This window comes from Phalacrocorax aristotelis, chromosome 10 (genome assembly GCF_949628215.1).
Source record: "Phalacrocorax aristotelis chromosome 10, bGulAri2.1, whole genome shotgun sequence".
Lineage (NCBI taxonomy): Eukaryota > Metazoa > Chordata > Aves > Suliformes > Phalacrocoracidae > Phalacrocorax > Phalacrocorax aristotelis.
Window position 1 is genome coordinate 21,519,432 of NC_134285.1, and position 14,006 is coordinate 21,533,437.

The following is a 14,006-nucleotide window of genomic DNA, read 5'->3' on the forward strand; positions in this document are numbered from 1 at the left end:
CGTTGCATGGGGTTGTTGTGACCCAAGTGCAGGACCCAGCACTTAGGGTTCAAGGACCACTTCCTCCGAGCTCAAGATCAGTGCATCCCTTTGAGGAAGAAATCAGGCAGAAGAGCCAGGAAGCCTGCATGGATAAGCAAAGATCTCCTAGAGAAACTCAAGTGGAAGAGGGAGGTTCACAGTATGTGGAAAAAGGGACTGGCCACTTGGAAGGAATATAGGAATGCTGTCAGGGTGTGCAGAGATGCGACGAGGAAGGCCAAGGCCCACTTGGAACTAAATCTGGCAATGCATGCCAAAGATAACAAGAAGGGCTTATTTAAATACATCAGCGGTAAAAGGAAGACTGGGGATACCCTGCTGAACAAAGAAGGGGTCCTGGTGACACAGCATGCAGAGAAGGCGGAGTTACTGAATGCCTTCTTTGCTTCGGTCTTTACTGCTAAGGCTGACCCTCAGGCATCTCAGCCCCCAGAAAAGAGAGAAAATATCTGGAGAAAGGAAGACTTACCATCAGTTGAGAAGGATTGGGTTAGAGATCACCTAGGCAAACTGGATCCTCGCAAATCCATGGGCCCTGATGGGATGCACCCGTGAGCGCTGAGGAAGGTGTCAGATGTCCCTGCTGAGCCGCTCTCCGTCATCTTTGAAAGGTCGTGGAGGACAGGAGAGGTGCCCGAGGACTGGAGGGTAGCCAATGTCACTCCAATCTTCAAATAGGGGCAAGGAGGAGGACATGGGAAACTATAGGCCACTCAGCCTCACCTCCATCCCCGGAAAGGTGATGGAGCAGTTCATCCTGCAGGTCATCTCCAGGCATGTAGAGGACAAGAAGGTTATCAGAAATAGTCAACATGGATTCACCAAGGGGAGATCATGCTTGGTCAACCTGAGAGCCTTCTATGATGGCATGACTGGCTGGGTCAACAAAGGGAGAGCAGTGGATGTTCTCTATCTTGACTTCAGTAAAGCATTCAACACTGTCTCCCATAGAACCCTCATAGACAAGCTAAGGAAGTGTGGGTTGGATGAGTGGACAGTGAGGTGGACAGAGAACAGGCTCAACAACAGAACTGAGAGGGTTGTGATCAATGGGGCAGAGGCTGGATGGAGGCCTGTCACTAGTGGTGTTCCCCAGGGGTCTGTGCTGGGTCCAGTCCTGTTCAATATAGTCATCAATGACCTGGACAGTGGGTTAGAGCGTAACCTCGGCAAGTTCGCTGGTGATACCAAGCTGGGAGGAGCGGCTGATACACCAGAAGGCTGTGCTGCCATCCAGAGAGACCTGGACAGGCTGGAGAGCTGGGCCCAGGGGAACCTCATGGGATTCAACAAGAGCAAGTGCAAGGTCCTGCCCTTGGGGAGGAACAACCCCATGCACCAGTGCAGGCTGGGGGCTGAACTACCGGAAAGCAGGTCCACTGAGAAGGACCTAGGAGTGCTGGTGGACAAGCAGCTGACCATGAGCCAGCAATGTGCCCTTGTGGCCAAGAAGGCCAACGGTATCCTGGGCTGCATTAAAAGGAGTGTGGCCAGCAGGTCGAGGGAGGTTATCCTCCCCCTCTGCTCTGCCCTAGAGAGACCACATTTGGAGTACTGTGTCCAGTTTTGGGCTCCCCAGTTTAAGAAGGACAGGGAACTGCTTGAGCAAGTTCAACGGAGAGCTACGAAACTCATCAGGGGACTGGAGCATCTCCTTTGTGAGGAAAGGCTGAGACTTGGGTTTGTTCAGCCTGGAGAAGAGAAGGCTGAGGGGGATTTCATCAATATTTATAAATATCTAAAGGGTGGGTGTCAGCACATTGGGACTGGGCTCTTTTCAGTGGTGCCCAATGACACAACACGGGCCAACGGGCACAAGCTGGAACAGAGGAAGTTCCAGCTAAACATGAGAAAAAACTTCTCTACTGTGCGGGTGCCAGAGCAGTGGCACGGGCTGCCCAGAGAGGTCGTGGAGTCTCCTTCCCTGGAGACATTCAAAACCCACCCGGACGCGGTACTGTGCCCCCTGCTCTGGGTGTCCCTGCTCAAGCAGGGGGGTTGGACAAGATGATCTCCAGAGGTCCCTTCCAACCCCTGCCATTCTGTGGTTCTGTGATACAGAGTACCACTCTACACGCTGATGTAAGAGAGCTCAGCCCAACGTGCCTACAAACCGAGCCCCGCGCTCTGAGTCACAGGTATCACAGCCACATACTGACAAACATGTCCGGACTGAGGGGTCCTTTGCCAAGCAGTGGTTGAGCAGGGAGGATCCAGAGAGCTTTCCCTTTCCCCAAGGCAGCCCCACAGGGATGGCCACTAAGCAATCTCTGTGCTGGGGCAAAAGGGCAAGGCAATGAAGCAGCAACGTGCCCGCAGAGGATACAGCTGGGAACTAAAGGAGCAGAGATGCTTTTGCCCAACAGCTCTAGTGTCCTCATAGTACAGCAGGCACTGTATTGAACTCTGCTGGCTGAAAGCATCCATGCAGCCCGGAGCAACACCTTCATCTGTAGCTGCAGCTCTCGTTCCACACCTGTCCAGGGGATATCTGAAGGCTGAGCAACGGCACTGATCCCTCAGACAGGCCCTACTTCTCCTAAACCCAGGTAACTAATTTAGAGCACTCTAGGCTGCATCAGAGTATCTTCTCAGGGGCAAACAGCTTCCCAGAAGTCCTACAGAGAGAGATCACACAAAGACAATTCTGTCCAACTATCAGCAGAGGACACCAAGAATTTCTGTGGTACCTGACAGAACTGAACCATCTGGCTGCTGTTCTACACTCCTTCCAAACTTCCCCTGCCCCAGGCACCAGGCAGAATTTCTCTTCAAAGAGACAGTTTACAACATTTTACAGAAAGCAGAGCCTCTATCCAGGAAGGCTCCATATGCTACTGGATTCTGTAGGACTCTTCTTACACTTCTAAACCAAGAAGCCAAAGCATCACTTACGGTAGTTGGGCCTGTTGAGACATCCTTCCCCTTGAGGACCTGAAGCTGAAGCGACATTGTCAAAACAGCAGCCGTAGATGGAACTGCGGCACTCGCCTGAGCGGTGCGGCTCGGACAAGGCTTGGCTTGCCTTAGAGACAGGAATTGAAAGCCAAAAGTTATCATGCATACATGAGGACAGTCGCACATGCAAGGCACCACGTCCAAGCTGTCAGCCGCAGAAGGCCAGCTGTTAGAGGAAACACTATTAGTTTGTTTGCCTCCAAGAGGCTTTCATGTTGGGAAGGGGTGGGAAACTTGGCTGTCGGCCATGGAACCAGGGCTGCCCTTCTCTGCAAGGCAGACCTAACCAGCCCAGCAGCAGGGCGGTTTTTTCAGCTGGCCCTACCAAGCACTCCAAGCTACGAGGGGAATTACATCCTGACTATTTTGCTCTCAATCTGCAGAGTTGACAAACAAAGGCAATTAATAGTGGTGATGTTTTTCCCATTTTTTCTCCTAAGAATTGGATGCCAAGCTTCTGACCAACAGAAATTTGATTATTCAGGGTTATTCAATCAGTTCTACACAGGATGGTCTTCTGCTTTTCAGACATCTCCCAACACCCACTCCACCCCCTCCTTATAGAGGATCACAGGTGGATGTCCCAGACAGAAGAGGCATGAAGCAGGCCAAAGTGCTTGATGCCATGCCTGGTTCTCCAGCATTACTGGCAGAGACGAAGCACAACAGAAACCCACAGTCTGAGTCACTGGGGGTCAAATCTGATTCTTCATATCTGATGGACGTCTACAATGCGAAGGGTTTTTGTACTTACTGTTGGAGCAGCCGCAGTGGGCTGATTTCTGCTCACTTGAACATCACGGTAGTATTGTGGGCATCCAATGTGGTTAGGACCCTGGGCAGCCGATACTCCATCAGGACAGCATCCATACCTACAGGCAGAAGGGCTGCAGCAATACCTGACCTGCCCAGCTCCACAGGCACAAATTTCAGTAAGCCCCCAGGAAAGGCAACGCCTTCCTGCTCAGGCCCATCTATTTCCAGCTACCTGTTTCGGTGACAAGTGCTGAAGGGGCAACCTCTCCCCAGAGGGCCTGAAGCTGCAGTGTGCCCATCTGGACAGCAGCCGTGTGGGCTCTGATGACAGTCTTGAGAACCAGTCCCTACAGTGGGGTCCTGAGAGGAGCTGAGCTGGTGGGAACCTGATGAGCGTGACTGGGATTCCCAGCGAACAGGCAACAAGTTGATGCCATGGTCCTTGGTGGATGGGACGTGGTGATTCCCAGAGGTACTGTGGATTGTGGAGCTCCCAGGGAGCATCCTTTCATCACCAGAATCTGGGGAGAGAAATCCTTAAAGCATGCAGGTAAGCATCAAAATCTGGTCAGTTTTCCTCATCTCTCCTCTCTTTCACCCACTCAGGGCTACACGGCAGGCTCTTCTGTATCAGGATTTCACCTGAATGTGTCTTCTGGCCTACTTTTCTGGATTCGGTTGTCCTGATGTTCTTTTGCTTGCTTCCCTGACCATTATTGTTATTGTCCCACGAGAAACCACCTGCCACATTACTGTGATCCCCTCACACGATCCTTTCTTCTTCCTCTGATCTGCTTTGGGCAGCATTTCTCTCGGCCAGCACTTAAGTCATGCTGCCAGAGCCTGGAATTTATATATTGTACAGTCTCTTCCGCATGGACAGATTCAGACACTGCTCACTATCATGTATCACTTTGTCCCTCGCTCCACGTATTTCTAGAAGCCCATGAAATGAACAAGAGAAGAAAAGGAGCAACCTTGCCCTTACCACACCCTGTTTCAAGTCCACCATCACCGAAAACCCAAACTAACAAAATCCTTCCAAACCTGTGGCAGGGCTGTTTGGAATATAACGTGTCAGCAAGGACTGGCGAGTGACATCGTATCCCATAGTGTCCTGCATACTTGGGACTTCTGCAAAGAGACACACACACAAAATAAGTGCAGTTAGTCCAGCCCTATGTTCTAATAATTGCAAATGCATCCAGGAGCCAACAGGAAACTAAAGTTGATGAAAATGTTTCTCTTCTCCTGGAACAGCTGCTGACCAGCAATTGGATTCAATTGGATTGTTAGGACAGTGACCTGTGATGGGCAGGCTGACAAAAGTCAGCATTTCAGCTCTGGCATGAAGACTAGACACAGACAGCAAGCAAAATCTTCCAAGCGGTTGTGCCTCCTTTATAGCTGGTCTGCAGAGGGATGAGAGTTGGCTACAGTTTTTAGCTGTTGAGCCTGCCCAAGTTGCCATCCTTCTTGACTGGGAGTCCCGGGGTCAGTCCGCAGCACACACTGGGACAGAGCCATCACAGAACACTGAATTCAAAATGGAAACGCACCAATGTTCTCAAGCCTGTTACACACATTACCAACAGCACAGGTACTGGGACTCTAAAGATGCTATGGTTATGTACACAAAACAAACATACAGGATGGAGGCAGGCAGGCAAGAAGCTGAGGGCATAAGCTGGGGCAGAGCTGGGAATTTCTACTCCTAAACAAAAGCATCTTAGGAAAGCTACGTGTGCAGCAATACCACTCACGCTGTGGCAGGTAGCAGGGCTGCATGTTGCAGCTACCCAGGGTGGCTGGTTTCTGTGGCTGGATGGCTTTGCATGTCTCAGGACTGTAGAATTTGGAGTCGCCGTCAGCGCAGATGACCTGGCGTGTCCGGATGCCCGAGTTGCAGCTCTTCGAACACTTGGGCACAGAGACAAAGCAAGTGAGCAGGCAGCAGAGGGATGCAGAAACCCCGCAGACCAGAAGTGCGGAACAACTGCATGATTAGCTGCAGGCTGAGCACAGCTTCCTCCACCAAGACAAAGGCAAACAATACTTCAGCTGGATTCATCTGAACAATTAGAAAAGCTTACTTTAAACCATTTTACCAAATGTTGCATGCAGCCCTGAAGCATTAGGCTCTGAGCCATGCTCAGCCTGTAACATCCAGATGAGTTGCTGTTACCCACAGTGGTGTGGCAGGGAGCTGGAGTGAATTGTTTCAGCCTGGCCCGCAGGCACCTCAATAATACGGGGATACACCAACTGTGAGAAAGACAATTTGAACTACACATTCAAGAACAACAGTTTACAACAGGAAAGAAAACCAGTGGCTTTCTTGTAAGCAGCTAACTGGAGTTGCCCTCACTGGAAGCTGTGGATGAAGAGGGAGCAATGAGCAACAGCTCAGGGGAAGGGAGAGCGTGAGGGATCTGCGTAACCCACCTGCTCATGGCAAGTTCTGCAAACATCAGGAGAGTATTTCTCTCTCTTATTCAGATACAGGTAGGAGCCCTTCTGATATCAGAAAGCCAGGGACCAGGAAAGATCAGACTAAGGTATGCAACTTCTTTAGCTGTTGTTAAAACTTGGCCCACGTCTCACGAAGAACCAGATATAACATGTTTTAACTCAGAACAAGCTGGTCGGGCTAGCACAAAAGGAAATAACTGTGTTTGGAAGTCACCTCATGCATTGGATCTACCCCTATCTCTTCCCTCCGGCACTTTTCCCAGGGTGAGCACAGTCTGGCTCCCTCCATAAAGACAAGACTAATACAGCTGAAGCAGAGTTTATCTTATCAGAACAATTACAAAAATGTGCTTTAAACCATATCACCAATCACAATGACCAGTCCTGAAGCCTGGAGCTTTAAGCCATACTCAGCCAGAGAGCTGTTCTGCTACGCACAGCAATGGAACGAAGAATTGGGAATAAGCAGCAGGAGTGGATTGTTTCAGCTTATTGGCTGCATTTTGCCACTGTCACTGAAACTATAACCCCCGCCTCAGAAGGATTTATTTTTGTAGCAGATGCATACAAAGCAGGCAGCAGATTAACTGGAGCATTACTAGTGCCAGTTACAACACAAGTGTGAGCCAAGGGACTGGTAATGAAGCAGTACATGCTCCCAGCTTCAGCCAATGTGCCGACTGCACGGATCAAAGCTTGTTTGCAAGAAGCACAGCAATATAATCAGTTATTTCCAAACCATGAAAATGCGATGCTCACCAGGCCCCAGTCTCCAATGTGCCAGCCAATTTCATGGATGCAGTTCTCCTTAAGGCAGGGCTGGGTGGCCGATGGCTTTGGTTCCATTAGGCAAGCGAAGTCCTGAGCCTGAGAGCCCTGCTGCGCTCTGCAAGTGACAGTCCGGGTCTGCACCCCTTCCCCACAGCTGGCTGAGCACTGCAGAACGGGGGCCAACAATTACAAGGAAGCACCTGGTTTCCACTTGCATTTCCAGACTGTTCTCCCTAACATTAGGGCAGAGCACCATTTTGAGATTGCCTAAAACAACCAGCCATAATTAAAATCATCTGGGATGCGAGATAGCAGAGTAGCTGTTTATGCTGTAGAAGAGAGAATGAAGTATGGTAGATAAGGTCTGGACGATCTGGAGCTCACTGGATGATTTAGGCCTAGTCATATAACTTCTTTTGATCTCTACCAAAGACGACATGGAGAGTGATATTGGAAAAATATCAATACTGCAGAACATACCTGAGGACAATAAATGGCAGGAAATACCTGGAACCAACCTCATGTTATTTACTCCTGATTAAAATCAGCTCAAAGTAAAGAATTCAATGGAAGATAAAAAGATTAGGTTCTTGTATTGCTCATGTCTTCTGCCTGAATACCTTGTGCTCCGTTTTTACAGCGTGGAGCTGTGACACAACCTCTATACCATTAACTGGTTTGCAACATTTTTCAATGCCCTCTTAAATTCACAGTGGTATTTCCTGGAATCCAACCTACTTCTCCATGAATTACCAAGGTCTCTCACAGAAAGCATTAACTTGGGGACAGTCTGAATTACTTCAGATGAGCTTCCCAGTGAGTTTCAGCCACTCATTTACTATGGTGACCTTTTATCTCTGAGAGTACATGAAACAGTCTCTTGAGAACTCCAGGATTAATCACTTCGGAATCAGTTTGTAAGAACTTTGTGCCTTCCCCAGACAGCGCTCTTACTCTGCAACCCTGAAGTCATCTCAGTACTCACACCTCACGGGGGTGGGGGGGGGAAGACTTCACAGTCTAGGTTATCATGCCTCAAAGCTGCATTTTAAGCTGCCGCACCACTCAAAGTACCACCAAAAGACTAAGTTAAATGTTGCAAGCATACATGTACTTCTTTTAAAAGAAGAAAATTCACTTGTGCATTAGGTACTAAGTAGACGCTACCTTTACCTTCTAAGCCCTTGGAACATAAGATACCTTCTGAATATCTGGCTGGCAGCACTGAGCACATACAGTTTGAACTGTTTCCTCTCCTGGAGATATAAATGCACACAGGCATCAAAAATGTACCACACAGCCATGTTTGGTGAAGCCCTGCACTGACAGACAGCAAACAGCAGGCCACCAGTGTTCCGAGAGTATCTTGCTTACCAGCTGTTGTGATTTTAGTACTGCTGTCCAGGGCTAGTAATGTTGAGGCAGCAATATCCATGGAAATAAACAGCACAGGCAGGAGCTGTGAGCTCCTGTTTTACAGAGGAGGGAGCGTTACTGCACATCATCAGCTTATGGGCAGCAGCTCTCATACCCAACCTTCTGCCTTCACCAGGCCTGGCTCAGAAACTCAGGTAGTGCCTGGTCTGGTGGATCTCAAAAATACAGGAGTGGGGAAAGGAATGGGAGACCAGAGAAGAGAGAATATGCAATGAGAGCGCAGGGGTGCAGCGGCACGCACGATTTTGAGGAACAGGGGTGTATTTAAAGAAGCGTATAGCTGCTAGCTAGCTGGAGAACTTGTCTGGAGGGCTGTGGGGACAAGTCCTATAGCTCTGCACACCACCTATCCGGGGACACACACTTTTTACAGTCCCAGAGAAGGAGCCTGGCTTTTTACCCCCAAGCTTTGGCAGATCCTCCTTCAATATGTGCCAAGAGGCAGTTGCCTCCCACTCACAGACTCACCTCTGACCAGGGCCCTGTGCTCCAGGTCGCACACTGTCTCATGTTGCAGGGCTGACTGCTGCGAGGCTGCTGGGCGAAGGGCATGCACTCAGCGTTATCCACCACCCCTTGGGAGCTCTGACCGTCGAACGCCACACAGTAAACGGAGCGAGTCTGGGTGCCCCCACCACAGGTAGCGGAGCAGGATCCCCACTCCCCCGTTTTCCACCTGCAGGTCACAGAATCAAGCAAACAAATGTAAGCCCAATTAAACTGCCCACAGGCACAGGGGAGGTCAGTGCTCTGTCCCTAAGGTAATCAGACAGGGAAAATGTCCCTTCGCAGAATAGAGTCAGAGGTGAGTTCCCATTTAACCAAGCGCTGCCTAGCTTGGTTGGCAATGCAGAGCATGAGTTCCACTCCGGAGACAAATCCCCAAGTACAAAACACTAGTTTCTCTGGAAGTGCAGAGCTCTCCCAGAAGGGGATGATTTTTCTCCACGGCTTTTGGTCTCTTGATGTCTGCAAAAATGTAATGCCTGAATGGAACACCAAAGGAAAAAAGAAAAAAAAAAAACACAACCCCAAAACAAACAAAAAAATCCAGATCAGCTAAAAGAAAAGCAACCCACACCAGCCTAATCACCCATTACACTCCAGCCTTTATCAGAAACAGTAAAACCAAGCCAAGACCTCACTCTGCCTGCAAAACATGCCAGGAACTCTCAGAAGTGCCTGTGAGCTTTTCGCTGACAGCCAGTAGAAAGCTGGTTTGTTCCTCCTATGGGCCAAATTCTCTAACAGCAGAAAACACAAAAAAGACCCAAAAACTTTAAATAGATTTTGTCCTGTGTTTGGTTGCTGAAGCTGTCACAGAAATGATACACCCTTGCTAATGGAAGGGGGAATGTCCACAAAACAATCTGACTGTTTGGATGCCAAAATCCTTGCCCTTGTCCACTCCTGTATCTCAGAGCTGCCCCGGTAGCCGGGAGCACAGCTTACACGCCCTGGCTTCAGGGACAACGTGTTTCATTCCCGACTCCATTGTGCCATGCAGCGTAAAGGCACTGGTGGTGCAGGGGGAGCATCGTAGCGATCTGCTGGTCAGCTGCTACCTCCCCTTGCAATCAGGTAAGCCCCAGCCAGGGTGTGAAAGCAGTTCATGTTTTCTCCCTTAGCCTTACAGCTGCTTCCCTGGTCTGCCCTCATCTCCCCTAAACTGAGTTTCAGCCAGCCAATTGACACTCACACCCTACCAGAGACTCCACAGCAGACTCAGCCAAGGAGAAGACATGTTCATCTCCTTAAGATACCCTTCTTTACTGTTAAAGGTCCAAAGAGCAGCCCCAAAGTAAATGGCTTTTCCTATAAAATGTGTCCTTTGGAAAGGGAACACCTACAGCAAGTAGAAGGCACTTAGAGCAATGTGGTTGCAGGGCTCAAAACAAATTCATTGATGAAGACTTTTCAAAAGCTCCAGTGGAGATAAAAAACCCCCAAACTGTATTCTGCCTACCGTAAAGCAAATGTAGAGTTTTAGAAAGGTGGTATCAACTGGGTGGGCTCACCTACAGCTTCCTTCAACTGTGAGTCAAGACACCTTGTCTGACACTTGTTCAATTTCCTTTGTAAGACGAGGTCGACCATAAGGCTGGGACCCTCATCAGAGAGCAAAGCATTGCAAGTCCTAAGCTATTAGCAGTTTGCCAAAGGACAAGTGTTTTGGTTTTGAACTTTTTTACTTCTCACACCGCAGTGTACATTTTAAGTTATGCATCTGTCACATCCTTGTACTCATCACAGTGTATAGGCGGTCTTCTGCCTGCTGTAGGGCCCATGCCAAAGAAAGAAGAGCTTTTGAGGAACTCTGAGGCTTTTGCTATGGCACTCTAGGATCCTCGCCGATGTTTCAGTCTGTCAATCGACCATCATCTCTTTTTCTTTCTGTTCTTTTATTTATCTTAATAAATCAAACAAAAATCTTCTAGAACATCCCTTCACTTCTCTACCCAGATTCCAGAAAAAAAACCCACAATTATCAGGACAAGCAGCCAAAAGCTATGAAGAAACTGTCCCCTTCTCAGCCCCATAAGAGCTGAGTTACCAGGAGCATGCACAACCACCTAAGCAAAGCTGCCCGCCAGCACCCTCCACCATCATTTTCACCGGCCAGAATCAAAAGCCAAGCACCACCCATTGCTACCACCAGTGCCAAAGAGGAAAGCCCCCACATCCCCACAGACTTCAGTGGGCAGCTGCCTTCCTGTGCTTTCCGTAACCACCTCCTCCTTGTTACCTCTTTATCTGAGAGCTCCGTGCTCCACTGTGACTCCAGGCTTGCGGTAGATAGATGTATGAAGTCCTTTATACACAGAACAAAGGATTTAAAGAACTTAAAGCAAGTAGCTACAGGCTACCATGTATTCAGAAATGGTCCCAGGTTTCCAAGTGCCCTCTCACCCACAACAGCACTCTCACAGGCCTCCACACACCCATCAGATATGCAGTGAGATACACACTTAAGGCTCTGGTTACAGCTTTGGATGCCCATATAAGAGCCAAGCGAAGCCAACTGCAAGGCTATGTCAGCAAGGGACAAAGTGTAAATGGCTGCGTAAAGGGGTTTGAAAATCCTGGAGAACAAAACGACTGCAGGATTCAGCCCTTTCTAAGAGCAAGGACACTGGGAACGCAGAAATGACCTACTCCTCTGTCTTCGTCAGCTCCAGTTGAAGACAACAAAATCCAAAGAATCTGTTTCCTGTCTCCCACATGGGCTAGAAGACTATCTTCCACAATCACATGCTGGAAAGCAAGTTTAATTGGTCTATAGAATGAACATAGGACATATCTTGTGCACACAGAAATGCTCATCGCAGTATTATCACCATCCTTTGTCTTGGGCTTTCTCTAAGAAGTGAGACATTTCCTTGGAGAGCACCATGCTGGTAGGAAGGAGTAGTAAGAGAACCGTTCTTTTTCCTGGCTCCAAAAGCACCTAAGGAAGAAGTCAGAGTCCAGAAGAGGAAAGGAAATCTTACCGTTTTGTCTGGGGACAAGCCTGATGGCCACATGTCCGGTTATTGTCTGGTTGTGGTTTATTCCTGCACATATAGTCTGGATAAATTTCATTGTCTATCGTACAAAACACTAAGCGGGATTGGAAACCTAAAGGAGAAGCAAGAGAGCATCTTGGTCAATGCAAGCCACCCAGGACTAGGTTTTAAATGCACTGGTGTTGGCAAGACAAGTTTCTAAAGTCATGCAGGATCCACACCTGCCCCAGCCAAGCTGGAAAAGTCAGTTCTTGCTCTGTCACTATATGTATGAATTATGCCTCCCCACAGTATGAGTCCACTAGAAGGGAAAGAGAGACAGAATAGTTCCACGTAGCTGGGCAGCACTTTCCTGTTATTTGAGTGAACTGTGACTCACAAGGGAAACACCATATCCATACATTGCTCATCAAGGAACCCTGTGTGCCTTGTGCAGTGTACAGCAGCAGAGCTGGGGGCCTCGTGTTAGACCCAGAACGTTAGTCTTGGACACTGGACAAAAAACCATGCAACTCTCCATGCTTCCTACAGGATAAAAGTGCTCAGCAGAGACAATACCAGCTCCAACAACCACAATATGGCAAAAGCTATTGAAATGGCCATCAGCACAGAAGACCAGAAGAGGCTGATAGAAACTCTACATACTTTCAGCTGGAGGGTTTTTTTGTTTGACAGGGTTGGTTTTTTTTTTTTAGCTTAACAATCATAACTTTGCTTATGGAAGAATTTGTAAACTGAACATGATGGGAAACCCCAGGAGACCTAACAGTCCCTCTGCAGAGAGGGAATATTCCAGGCTATGGTAGAGAGGAATGATGCAACTCAATTACATAGGCCAGGTCAGCTTGGAGAGGAACTCTTAAGTGGTTGAAACGGCCCAAGAAGGACATAAAAATGGAAGCAGAACAACATAAAAATAAGATTACCTATGAAGAGCCTCAACAGGTCCTAGTAACAAGTCTGAGGACAAGGACATGAAAAATAAGACAAGACAAGGTATAGGACACAGTCCTGTTGTGACTCCATGTGTGACCCTCCCTTGACAAGACCTTAGCTGCCCCCTGTAGATACCCATGGTGTCTTCCAGGAGGAGGCTGCTGGGAAGCAGCTGCAGAGGTCACACTGTCTTCAGGGTGTGGGTGTAAACCCCACACCAGCCCAGAAACCAGGTCTTGTCCCCTTACCTCCTCCACACTCAGAGCTGCACTCACTCCAGGAACCATAGCTCCAGCTGTAACCTGAGGCCTGTCCTTGTATGGGGAGGTAGTACTCGTACTGTACTCCTGGGTTTGGCTCCTGGCTGATGAGCTGTGAAAGCATGGGATAAAGTCAGGGAAATAACAGCAGCATTTTCCCATCATGTCTGAGGGTTCAAGGTGACCTGCTTCTCTCCTGTTCAAGAAGCACTTATTCTCTACTCTACATTTCTCCTTGCCTTCTATGCTACTCTAGAGAGCATTATTTTTCAGAGAAGGTGCATTCATCCCTCTCACAGACAGAAGATCCAGCTGCTCCTGTAACAGTAAGTACCTTGCCTGGCCTGCAATACACTATAACAAGCAGTGCCCTACAGCCTCTCTTTGCCCCAACCCCATTTGGTGCTGACTCAACTTTCCCTTGAAGGAATAGGCAGGAAGCCAACACCAAGCCTTGCCCTGCTTCTTTCAAGGCAACAAAACTAGACCCCCCTGGGGCCCTTATCACTTCTCCAGTCTTCCCCATGCGGTCCCCACCAATGCATTCCCACTGCACAAAGTGAGGGCTGCTACACAAAGCGAGAGAACAAAAGCATCAGTGGTGGGCAGGCAGAGCCACTTACCTCAATGATGAGGGGTTCTGTGGTGGGCCCCCTGGCATGGAGGAGCTCTGGGGCCAAATCACCCTCTGAGCCACGGTCATAGTGCATAACCGTGCTAGCTATGTGCAGGGCTCGGCTGAAATCAATTGTCCAGTGCCCGTTCAGATAGTACTCCCCTTGCACGTTCTTGACAGCTGGACAAACCCACAGGCCAGAGAAAATGCAGTAAATTAACACACATATGACCTGACACCTGGCTGCATATA

The 14,006-nt window shown here is 48.9% G+C and overlaps 1 protein-coding gene across 1 annotated transcript in view; it reads right to left on the reverse strand.

Moving 5' to 3' along the window:
- The window catches only part of PAPLN (papilin, proteoglycan like sulfated glycoprotein), a 54,407-nt gene that overhangs the window by 11,696 nt on the left and 28,705 nt on the right, over positions 1-14,006 (reverse strand). The window contains exons 9-18 of the mRNA XM_075105703.1: positions 13,762-13,934; positions 13,127-13,250; positions 11,928-12,054; positions 8,905-9,112; positions 6,988-7,164; positions 5,520-5,676; positions 4,804-4,890; positions 3,989-4,277; positions 3,755-3,872; positions 2,938-3,067 (exon numbers count right to left, since the gene is read on the reverse strand). Of these exons, the coding sequence (XP_074961804.1) occupies positions 2,938-3,067; positions 3,755-3,872; positions 3,989-4,277; positions 4,804-4,890; positions 5,520-5,676; positions 6,988-7,164; positions 8,905-9,112; positions 11,928-12,054; positions 13,127-13,250; positions 13,762-13,934 (1,590 nt within the window). The remainder of the gene's footprint in view (positions 1-2,937; positions 3,068-3,754; positions 3,873-3,988; positions 4,278-4,803; positions 4,891-5,519; positions 5,677-6,987; positions 7,165-8,904; positions 9,113-11,927; positions 12,055-13,126; positions 13,251-13,761; positions 13,935-14,006) is intronic.